Raw genomic sequence first — 12,787 nt, forward strand, 5'->3', positions numbered from 1 at the left:
AATTTATTAAAAAAGGGGTTGACTGTATTGTTGACTGGTTGGTAAGGTTATTTAATGTATGTATGACTCATGGTGAGGTGCCTGAGGATTGGCGGAATGCGTGCATAGTGCCATTGTACAAAGGCAAAGGGGATAAGAGTGAGTGCTCAAATTACAGAGGTATAAGTTTGTTGAGTATTCCTGGTAAATTATATGGGAGGGTATTGATCGAGAGGGTGAAGGCATGTACAGAGCATCAGATTGGGGAAGAGCAGTGTGGTTTCAGAAGTGGTAGAGGATGTGTGGATCAGGTGTTTGCTTTGAAGAATGTATGTGAGAAATACTTAGAAAAGCAAATGGATTTGTATGTAGCATTTATGGATCTGGAGAAGGCATATGATAGAGTTGATAGAGATGCTCTGTGGAAGGTATTAAGAATATATGGTGTGGGAGGCAAGTTGTTAGAAGCAGTGAAAAGTTTTTATCGAGGATGTAAGGCATGTGTACGTGTAGGAAGAGAGGAAAGTGATTGGTTCTCAGTGAATGTAGGTTTGCGGCAGGGGTGTGTGATGTCTCCATGGTTGTTTAATTTGTTTATGGATGGGGTTGTAAGGGAGGTAAATGCAAGAGTCCTGGAAAGAGGGGCAAGTATGAAGTCTGTTGGGGATGAGAGAGCTTGGGAAGTGAGTCAGTTGTTGTTCGCTGATGATACAGCGCTGGTGGCTGATTCATGTGAGAAACTGCAGAAGCTGGTGACTGAGTTTGGTAAAGTGTGTGGAAGAAGAAAGTTGAGAGTAAATGTGAATAAGAGCAAGGTTATTAGGTACAGTAGGGGTGAGGGTCAAGTCAATTGGGAGGTGAGTTTGAATGGAGAAAAACTGGAGGAAGTGAAGTGTTTTAGATATCTGGGAGTGGATCTGTCAGCGGATGGAACCATGGAAGCGGAAGTGGATCATAGGGTGGGGGAGGGGGCGAAAATTTTGGGAGCCTTGAAAAATGTGTGGAAGTCGAGAACATTATCTCGGAAAGCGAAAATGGGTATGTTTGAGGGAATAGTGGTTCCAACAATGTTGTATGGTTGCGAGGCGTGGGCTATGGATAGAGATGTGCGCAGGAGGATGGATGTGCTGGAAATGAGATGTTTGAGGACAATGTGTGGTGTGAGGTGGTTTGATCGAGTAAGTAACGTAAGGGTAAGAGAGATGTGTGGAAATAAAAAGAGCGTGGTTGAGAGAGCAGAAGAGGGTGTTTTGAAATGGTTTGGGCACATGGAGAGAATGAGTGAGGAGAGATTGACCAAGAGGATATATGTGTCGGAGGTGGAGGGAACGAGGAGAAGAGGGAGACCAAATTGGAGGTGGAAAGATGGAGTGAAAAAGATTTTGTGTGATCGGGGCCTGAACATGCAGGAGGGTGAAAGGAGGGCAAGGAATAGAGTGAATTGGAGTCATGTGGTATACAGGGGTTGACGTGCTGTCAGTGGATTGAATCAAGGCATGTGAAGCGTCTGGGGTAAACCATGGAAAGCTGTGTAGGTATGTATATTTGCGTGTGTGGACGTGTGTATGTACATGTGTATGGGGGGGGGGGTTGGGCCATTTCTTTCGTCTGTTTCCTTGCGCTACCTCGCAAACGCGGGAGACAGCGACAAAGTATGAAAAAAAAAAAAAAAAAAAAAAAAAAAAAGGGTTATGACAATGTTCTGCATACACTGTGTACTAGAACATGTAAATATTATAACTAATATTAAACGATTTGAAGCGTTTGATTCTGCGCATATATACACAAAGGCATGCCTTGATGCACATCAATTCAATTTATAATGACTCGTTGTCATGAGCAATGAGTATTAAACATTTTGGACTGTCTTGTTAGTTTTATTTTTTCTAATTCAAAATTAAACTTTGCTAAAAGAATAAAAATAACTCGATTAATGGCATGATATGTTGTTTTCGGGTTTATTGTATGCTGTTCCAGGTTCTCTGCTCAGTCACGGATGAGTTTTGTTGTGTCACCAGTTCTTTACAAGCCACGCAACATCAATTAGTTCAAACACTATGTGTTGGACTGTGCTCCCCAGAATTATTTCTAGTACGTATTCAAGTAGTTTTCTGCCCATAACCTGCTTTCAATATATATGTGTGAGGAAGTACCAGGAGAGACTGAGTACAGAATGGAAAAAGGTGAGAACAATGGAAGTAAGGGGAGTGGGGGAGGAATGGGATGTATTTAGGGAAGCAGTGATGGATTGCGCAAAAGATGCTTGTGGCATGAGAAGCGTGGGAGGTGGGTTGATTCGAAAGGGTAGTGAGTGGTGGGATGAAGAAGTAAGATTATTAGTGAAAGAGAAGAGAGAGGCATTTGGATGATTTTTGCAGGGAAAAAATGCAAATGAGTGGGAGATGTATAAAAGAAAGAGACAGGAGGTCAAGAGAAAGGTGCAAGAGGTGAAAAAGAGGGCAAATGAGAGTTGGGGTGAGAGAGTATCATTCAATTTTAGGGAGAATAAAAAGATGTTCTGGAAAGAGGTAAATAAAGTGCGCAAGACAAGGGAGCAAATGGGAACTTCAGTGAAGGGCGCAAATGGGGAGGTGATAACAAGTAGTGGTGATGTGAGAAGGAGATGGAATGAGTATTTTGAAGGTTTGTTGAATGTGTTTGATGATAGAGTGGCAGATATAGGGTGTTTTGGTCGAGGTGGTGTGCAAAGTGAGAGGGTTAGGGAAAATGATTTGGTAAACAGAGAAGAGGTAGTAAAAGCTTTGCGGAAGATGAAAGCCTGCAAGGCAGCAGGTTTGGATGGTATTGCAGTGGAATTTATTAAAAAAGGGGGTGACTGTATTGTTGACTGGTTGGTAAGGTTATTTAATGTATGTATGACTCATGGTGACGTGCCTGAGGATTGGCGGAATGCGTGCATAGTGCCATTGTACAAAGGCAAAGGGGATAAGAGTGAGTGCTCAAATTACAGAGGTATAAGTTTGTTGAGTATTCCTGGGAAATTATATGGGAGGGTATTGATTGAGAGGGTGAAGGCATGTACAGAGCATCAGATTGGGGAAGAGCAGCGTGGTTTCAGAAGTGGTAGAGGATGTGTGGTTCAGGTGTTTGCTTTGAAGAATGTATGTGAGAAATACTTAGAAAAGCAAATGGATTTGTATGTAGCATTTATGGATCTGGAGAAGGCATATGATAGAGTTGATAGAGATGCTCTGTGGAAGGTATTAAGAATATATGGTGTGGGAGGAAAGTTGTTAGAAGCAGTGAAAAGTTTTTATCGAGGATGTAAGGCATGTGTATGTGTAGGAAGAGAGGAAAGTGATTGGTTCTCAGTGAATGTAGGTTTGTGCCAGGGGTGTGTGATGTCTCCATGGTTGTTTAATTTGTTTATGGATGGGGTTGTTAGGGAGGTGAATGCAAGAGTTTTGGAAAGAGGGGCAAGTATGAAGTCTGTTGTGGATGAGAGAGCTTGGGAAGTGAGTCAGTTGTTGTTCGCTGATGATACAGCGCTGGTGGCTGATTCATGTGAGAAACTGCAGAAGCTGGTGACTGAGTTTGGTAAAGTGTGTGAAAGAAAGTTAAGAGTAAACGTGAATAAGAGCAAGGTTATTAGGAACAGTAGGGTTGAGGGTCAAGTCAATTGGGAGGTAAGTTTGAATGGAGAAAAACTGGAGGAAGTAAAGTGTTTTAGATATCTGGGAGTGGATCTGGCAGCGGATGGAACCATGGAAGCGGAAGTGAATCATAGGGTGGGGGAGGGGGCGAAAATCCTGGGAGTCTTGAAGAATGTTTGGAAGTCGAGAACATTATCTAGGAAAGCAAAAATGGGTATGTTTGAAGGAATAGTGGTTCCAACAATGTTGTATGGTTGTGAGGCGTGGGCTATGGATAGAGTTGTGCGCAGGAGGGTGGATGTGATGGAAATGAGATGTTTGAGGACGATGTGTGGTGTGAGGTGGTTTGATCGAGTAAGTAATGTAAGGGTAAGAGAGATGTGTGGAAATAAAAAGAGCGTGGTTGAGAGAGCAGAAGAGGGTGTTTTGAAATGGTTTGGGCACATGGAGAGAATGAGTGAGGAAAGATTGACCAAGAGGATATATGTGTCGGAGGTGAAGGGAACGAGGAGAAGTGGGAGACCAAATTGGAGGTGGAAAGATGGAGTGAAAAAGATTTTGAGTGATCGGGGCCTGAACATGCAGGACGGTGAAAGGCGGGCAAGGAATAGAGTGAATTGGATCGATGTGGTATACCGGGGTTGACGTGCTGTCAGTGGATTGAATCAGGGCATGTGAAGCGTCTGGGGTAAACCATGGAAAGTTGTGTAGGGCCTGGATGTGGAAAGGGAGCTGTGGTTTCGGGCATTATTGCATGACAGCTAGAGACTGAGTGTGAACGAATGGGGCCTTTGTTGTCTTTTCCTAGCGCTACCTCGCACACATGAGGGGGGAGGGGGATGGTATTCCATGTGTGGCGAGGTGGCGATGGGAATGAATAAAGGCAGACAGTGTGAATTGTGTGCATGGGTATATATGTATGTGTCTGTGTGTGTATATATATGTGTACATTGAGATGTATAGGTATGTATATTTGCGTGTGTGGACGTGTATGTATATACATGTGTATGGGGGTGGGTTGGGCCAATTCTTTCGTCTGTTTCCTTGCGCTACCTCGCAAACGCAGGAGACAGCGACAAAGCAAAATTGGGGATGAGAGAGCTTGGGAAGTGAGTCAGTTGTTGTTCGCTGATGATACAGCGCTGGTGGCTGATTCATGTGAGAAACTACAGAAATTGGTGACTGAGTTTGGTAAAGTGTGTGAAAGAAGAAAGTTAAGAGTAAATGTGAATAAGAGCAAGGCTATTAGGTACAGTAGGGTTGAGGGTCAAGTCAACTGGGAGGTGAGTTTGAATGGAGAAAAACTGGAGGAAGTGAAGTGTTTTAGATATCTGGGAGTGGATCTGGCAGCGGATGGAACCATGGAAGCGGAAGTGGATCATAGGGTGGGGGAGGGGGCGAAAATTCTGGGAGCCTTGAAGAATGTGTGGAAGTCGAGAACATTATCTCGGAGAGCAAAAATGGGTATGTTTGAAGGAATAGTGGTTCCAACAATGTTGTATGGTTGCGAGGCGTGGACTATGGATAGAGTTGTGCGCAGGAGGATGGATGTGCTGGAAATGAGATGTTTGAGGACAATGTGTGGTGCGAGGTGGTTTGATCGAGTAAGTAACGTAAGGGTAAGAGAGATGTGTGGAAATAAAAAGAGCGTGGTTGAGAGAGCAGAGGAGGGTGTTTTGAAATGGTTTGGTCACATGGAGAGAATGAGTGAGGAAAGATTGACCAAGAGGATATATGTGTCGGAGGTGGAGGGAACGAGGAGAAGAGGGAGACCAAATTGGAGGTGGAAAGATGGAGTGAAAAAGATTTTGTGTGATCGGGGCCTGAACATGCAGGAGGGTGAAAGGAGGGCAAGGAATAGAGTGAATTGGAGCGATGTGGTATACCGGGGTTGACGTGCTGTCAGTGGATTGAATCAGGGCATGTGAAGCGTCTGGGGTAAACCATGGAAAGCTGTGTAGGTATGTATATTTGCGTGTGTGGACGTATGTATATACATGTGTATGGGGGTGGGTTGGGCCATTTCTTTCGTCTGTTTCCTTGCGCTACCTCGCAAACGCGGGAGACAGCGACAAAGAAAAAAAAAAAAAAAAAAAAATTGTATAGGGGAGAAAGAATACTTCCTACGTATTCCCTGCGTGTCATAGAAGGCGACTTAAAGGGGAGGGAGCGGGGGCTGGAAATCCTCCCCTCTTTTTTTTTTTTTTTTTTTTCCCCCCAAAAGAAGGAACAGAGAAGGGGGCCAGGTGAGGATATTCCCTCAGAGGCCCACTCCTCTGTTCTTAACGCTACCTTGCTAATGTGGGAGATGGCGAATAGTTTGAAAGAAAGAAAGAAATATATAAAGATAGATAGATAAAGTAAATGAGGATTGTGATAATTGTAGTTAATCCATATCTAAAACAAAATTGGAAATAAGATAATGGAACAAAGAAATGGCCAGCAGACTTAACAAAAATCATACAAGTTTCAATACAAAAACACATCTATAACAATAATTCCTATAAAAGAAATAACTCAAGACCAAAGGACTAAATGTAATTACATGCTCTATGAGTTTAATAGTTTTAGCCGCTCTCCATAATCTACCCCATGAAATTTAATAAGAGATCAAGAGATCAAGAATGACTTTCTGTACATTTTCTGGGCAATTCATGGCGGAGGAGAGAGTCTATCACAAACTTCAATCCAAGATCAACAAAGACTGGGCATAGCTACTTCCAAACTGAACGAAAATTATCATTTTCTATTTGTGGATCAAACAGTTAAAGATATAGATACAGAGTAATTACTTTCCTTTTCAAAGTATAGTCTTTGTTATACACTCACATCTTAGATGCTAAAGGCTTAAACCGTAATGGCACTCAATCATCCCAAACAAATGTAAAGAATTATACATCTAATTTTCCCTAAGTACTTCCCTAATCAGACATATGCAAATCATGTAATCAAACCTGCTACAGCTAAGAATAAAACAAATTTAATAATCTGATTTCAATACTGCATAATTCTCAACATATCAATGTTCTCATATTCCCATTTCATTAGTAACACAAAGAATCTTCATCTCTTGCATTTCCAATGGCAACCCAAGCCTTCACACAGACAATTATGGCTTCAATTCTGGTGAAATTTAGCACACTTGCCCAAGTGGACAAATGAGGTTCAAAGGTAATGTTAAAAAGCTACACCTGAAAATGTCAGAAATACAGCTTCCAAAAATCACTGAATTTTATTATGACTAACTTTGAGACGAGTTCAACCCAATGTACAAGTCTACTAGGCTGTAGATGAGCTGGCATGGAAAAAACAGGCTCTTACAGTTGAGTTAATGTACATCCATCAGCTTATTCAAATACAGAGGGATCATAATCATGACTTTATAAAAATCAAATCTTTTTCCTGTTTTCAATTCTGCTCAGTTCATTAAGTCTATTTCCATTTTCTAGCATGTAATGAAACCTAAGATGAGAGCTAAGCCATAATCATCATCTAGGAGCTGTTACTTTTCCAGACCGTTTACAAGAATTATAACATGATCAACCTACCAAGTAGTGATGACATTGGACTATCTTCACCCTTTTGGCCACTATTAGTAGGGTGGGAAGTATGGCGGCAAGAAAAATGGTCGCCTCACCTGAAGGTGCTTGCTCAGTGCCTGAATCTCTAGCGAGTGGAGGTGAAGCTGTGAGAAACACTGTTGAAGTCCCAACAACAGCTGCTGGTTTATCTGTCCACCCATTTCACTCCCACCTGACAACAGATTTCCATCATCATACATATACAACTTGTCACATACTTACACAATTCTAGGTGGGTTTCAAAAAGATGGGAGAGGGGAAACATGAGGGTTCTTAGTCAGAAAAGGACATTATGCATTTACATGCTATGATAGAATACATGTTCATATCAGCAAAAACATGTTCTATTACATTCATTCTACATATACTTATAAGATGCACATCCTGTATCACTGAAAATAACCTCAATCCAGTTCACTTACAACAACACCACGACACTTTTCAATTGTGATTCCTAACAGCTTATTCAAATGGTAATGGAGTAGAGTAATGTAAAAATATACTCCCGTAAAGTCCTTTAAATGAAGAAAATTTAAAATCAAAGCTAAAATCTTTCAAGTTGGTTTTCAATCATACACTTCTAGGTTTTAAAAGAACATGCACAGAGGTGTGTGTGGTCTCATTACAAGCTTACTTACTTAACCACTCTCTTCTCAACATTGTTTACTCTTTTTCAAAAACCTCTACAATTCTTCATCCTCACATCTACAAGATAGTGATCAGACATCCTACCAGTTGCCCCTCTCATCATACTTACTTTTAAAAGTCTCTCATTTACATGCTTATCAATTAATATGTAATCTAATAATGCCCAATGACCATCTCTCCTACTCGCATGTACTTGTGTTTATCCCTTTTTAAACCAGGTATTCCCAATTATCAGGCTTTTATCAGCACAAAACTCTACAAGCTCTTCACCCTGTTTCCATTAATAACACTGAATATCCCATGCTCCCCAATTATACATTCAACTGCCAAATTAATTACCTTCACATTTACATCACCTATCACTAATACACAGTCTGCTGACTCACCTGCTCCCAAAACATTTGCCTTTCATGATCTTTCTTCTTATGTTCAGGTACATAAGCACCAATAATAACCCAGCTTTCACATTTCCAAACCATTCTTTCCATTTACCCATGAGCTTTGTTTCATTCAAAGCCAGAACATCCAGGTTTCTTTCCTCAAACATACTACCTATCTCTACTCCTCTCTTCTCATCTTGGTTACAACCATACACATTCAGACACCCCACTCTGAGCACTTGAGGAGGGTGAGCATTCCCTGCCTGACTCCTTCTTCTGTTTCCTCTTTTAGAAATTGAAATAAAAGAAGTAGAGGTATTCCAGTACCCTGCTCCCACCAACTTTACGCACCTTCTATGGCACACAGGGAATAGGAGGCAGAATTTCTCTTCTACCTTTGGGATATCATTTATTTTATCTATTTAATCTTATACTTGACTGCCATTTCCTGCATTGGTGAGGCAGTGCCAGGAAACAGACTAAGAAAGACCCATCCACTGATATACACACACATATATATATATATAGAAATGCACAAGCATGTATATATACATAAACATATTTTTTCATACATTTCTGCCACTTCCGACAATAGCAAGGAAATGTAAGGAATACATGGGTCAGCCTTTGAGGGAAAAATCCTCACTTTGCTGCCTTCTCTGTTCCTCCTTTTGAAAAAGTAAAATTGGAGGGGAGGATTTCTAGCCCCTTGCTCCCACCTCCTTTCATTGCCTTCTACAACACACAGGAATGCACACACATGAATATATATATATATATATATATATATATATATATATATATATATATATATATATATATATATATATATTTTTTTTTTTTTTTTTTATACTTTGTCGCTGTCTCCCGCGTTTGCGAGGTAGCGCAAGGAAACAGACGAAAGAAATGGCCCAACCCCCCCCATACACATGTATATACATACGTCCACACACGCACATATACATACCTACACAGCTTTCCATGGTTTACCCCAGACGCTTCACATGTCCTGATTCAATCCACTGACAGCACGCCAACCCCGGTATACCACACTGCTCCAATTCACTCCATTCCTCGCCCTCCCCCCACCCTCCCGCAAGTTCAGGCCCTGATCACACAAAATCTCCCCCACTCCACCTTTCCACCCCCAATTTGGTCTCCCTCCTCTCCTCGCTCCCTCCACCTCCGACACACATACCCCCTCGGTCAACCTTTCCTCACTCATCCTCTCCATGTGCCCAAACCACTTCAAAACACCCTCTTCTGCTCTCTCAACCACGCTCCTTTTATTTCCACACATCCCCCTCACCCCCACGCCACCCACTCGATCAAACCACCTCACACCACACACTGTCCTCAGACATCCCACTTCCAGCACATCCATCCTCGCGCGCACAACTCCATCCACAGCCCATGCCCCGCAACCATACAACATTGTTGGAACCACCATTCCTTCAAACATACCCATTCTTGCTTTCCGAGATAATGTTCTCGACTTCCACACATTCTTCAAGGCTCCCAGAATTTTCGCCCCCTCCCCCACCCTATGGTCCAATTCTGCTTCCATGGTTCCATCCGCTGCCAGATCCACTCCCAGATATCTAAAACACTTCACTTCCTCCAGTTTTTCTCCATTCAAACTCACCTCCCAATTTACTTGACCCTCAACCCTACTGTACCTAATAGCCTTGCTCTTATTCACATTTACTCTTAACTTTCTTCTTCCACACACTTTACCAAACTCAGTCACCAGCTTCTGCAGTTTCTCACATGAATCAGCCACCAGCGCTGTATCATCAGCGAACAACCACTGACTCAAAGCCAGTATATATATTCTTTTTTTTTTTTTTTTTTTGCTTTGTCGCTGTCTCCCGAGTGTTTGCGAGGTAGCGCAAGGAAACAGACGAAAGAAATGGCCCAACCCACCCCCATACACATGTATATACATACGTCCACACACGCAAATATACATACCTACACAGCTTTCCATGGTTTAACCCAGACGCTTCACATGCCCCGATTCAATCCACTGACAGCACGTCAACCCCGGTATACCACATCGCTCCAATTCACTCTATTCCTTGCCCTCCTTTCACCCTCCTGCATGTTCAGGCCCCGATCACACAAAATCTTTTTCACTCCATCTTTCCACCTCCAATTTGGTCTCCCTCTTCTCCTCGTTCCCTCCACCTCCGACACATATATCCTCTTGGTCAATCTTTCCTCACTCATTCTCTCCATGTGCCCAAACCATTTAAAAACACCCTCTTCTGCTCTCTCAACCACGCTCTTTTTATTTCCACACATCTCTCTTACCCTTACGTTACTTACTCGATCAAACCACCTCACACCACACACTGTCCTCAAACATCTCATTTCCAGCACATCCATCCTCCTGTGCACAACTCTATCCATAGCCCATGCCTCGCAACAATACAACATTGTTGGAACTACTATTCCTTCAAACATACCCATTTTTGCTTTCCGAGATAATGTTCTCGACTTCCACACATTCTTCAAGGCCCCCAGAATTTTCGCCCCCTCCCCCACCCTATGATCCACTTCCGCTTCCATGGTTCCATCCGCTGCCAGATCCACTCCCAGATATCTAAAACACTTCACTTCCTCCAGTTTTTCTCCATTCAAACTCACCTCCCAATTGACTTGACCCTCAACCCTACTGTACCTAATAACCTTGCTCTTATTCACATTTACTCTTAACTTTCTTCTTCCACACACTTTACCAAACTCAGTCACCAGCTTCTGCAGTTTCTCACATGAATCCGCCACCAGCGCTTTATCATCAGCGAACAACAACTGACTCACTTCCCAAGCTCTCTCATCCCCAACAGACTTCATACTTGCCCCTCTTTCCAAGACTCTTGCATTTACCTCCTTAACAACCCCATCCATAAACAAATTAAACAACCATGGAGACATCACACACCCCTGCCGCAAACCTACATTCACTGAGAACCAATCACTTTCCTCTCTTCCTACACGTACACATGCCTTACATCCTCGATAAAAACTTTTCACTGCTTCTAACAACTTGCCTCCCACACCATATATTCTTAATACCTTCCACAGAGCATCTCTATCAACTCTATCATATGCCTTCTCCAGATCCATAAATGCTACATACAAATCCATTTGCTTTTCTAAGTATTTCTCACATACATTCTTCAAAGCAAACACCTGATCCACACATCCTCTACCACTTCTGAAACCGCACTGCTCTTCCCCAATCTGATGCTCTGTACATGCCTTCACCCTCTCAATCAATACCCTCCCATATAATTTACCAGGAATACTCAACAAACTTATACCTCTGTAATTTGAGCACTCACTCTTATCCCCTTTGCCTTTGTACAATGGCACTATGCATGCATTCCGCCAATCCTCAGGCACCTCACCATGAGTCATACATACATTAAATAACCTTACCAACCAGTCAACAATACAGTCACCCCCTTTCTTAATAAATTCCACTGCAATACCATCCAAACCTGCTGCCTTGCCGGCTTTCATCTTCCGCAAAGCTTTTACTACCTCTTCTCTGTTTACCAACTCATTTTCCCTAACCCTCTCACTTTGCACACCACCTCGACCAAAACACCCTATATCTGCCACTCTGTCATCAGACACATTCAACAAACCTTCAAAATACTCATTCCATCTCCTTCTCACATCACCGCTACTTGTTATCACCTCCCCATTTACGCCCTTCACTGAAGTTCCCATTTGCTCCCTTGTCTTACGCACCCTATTTACCTCCTTCCAGAACATCTTTTTATTCTCCCTAAAATTTACTGATAGTCTCTCACCCCAACTCTCATTTGCCCTTTTTTTCACCTCTTGCACCTTTCTCTTGACCTCCTGTCTCTTTCTTTTATACTTCTCCCACTCAATTGCATTTTTTCCCTGCAAAAATCGTCCAAATGCCTCTCTCTTCTCTTTCACTAATACTCTTACTTCTTCATCCCACCACTCACTACCCTTTCTAAACAGCCCACCTCCCACTCTTCTCATGCCACAAGCATCTTTTGCGCAATCCATCACTGATTCCCTAAATACATCCCATTCCTCCCCCACTCCCCTTACTTCCATTGTTCTCACCTTTTTCCATTCTGTACACAGTCTCTCCTGGTACTTCCCCACACAGGTCTCCTTCCCAAGCTCACTTACTCTCACCACCTTCTTCACTAGAGGGGACGGGAGCGGGGGGCCGGAAATCCTCCCCTCCTTGTATTAACTTTCTAAAATGGGAAACAGAAGAAGGAGTCACGCGGGGAGTGATCATCCTCCTCGAAGGCTCAGAGTGGGGTGCCTAAATGTGTGTGGATGTAACCAAGATGTGAAAAAAGGAGAGATAGGTAGTATGTTTGAGGAAAGGAACCTGGATGTTTTGGCTCTGAGTGAAACGAAGCTCAAGGGTAAAGGGGAAGAGTGGTTTGGAAATGTCTGGGGAGTGAAGTCAGGGGTTAGTGAGAGGACAAGAGCAAGGGAAGGAGTAGCAATACTCCTGAAACAGGAGTTGTGGGAGTATGTGATAGAATGTAAGAAAGTAAATTCTCGATTAATA

General features: G+C 42.6%; 1 protein-coding gene across 2 annotated transcripts in view; it reads right to left on the reverse strand.

Annotated features, from left to right (window-relative positions):
* The window catches only part of LOC139747028 (uncharacterized), a 585,752-nt gene that overhangs the window by 270,454 nt on the left and 302,511 nt on the right, over positions 1–12,787 (reverse strand). For both annotated transcript variants that reach the window (XM_071658778.1, XM_071658771.1), the window contains one exon: positions 7,231–7,346. In XM_071658778.1, the coding sequence (XP_071514879.1) occupies positions 7,231–7,346 (116 nt within the window). The remainder of the gene's footprint in view (positions 1–7,230; positions 7,347–12,787) is intronic.

The sequence above is a fragment of the Panulirus ornatus genome, chromosome 5, assembly GCF_036320965.1.
Source record: "Panulirus ornatus isolate Po-2019 chromosome 5, ASM3632096v1, whole genome shotgun sequence".
Taxonomy (NCBI): Eukaryota; Metazoa; Arthropoda; class Malacostraca; order Decapoda; family Palinuridae; genus Panulirus; species Panulirus ornatus.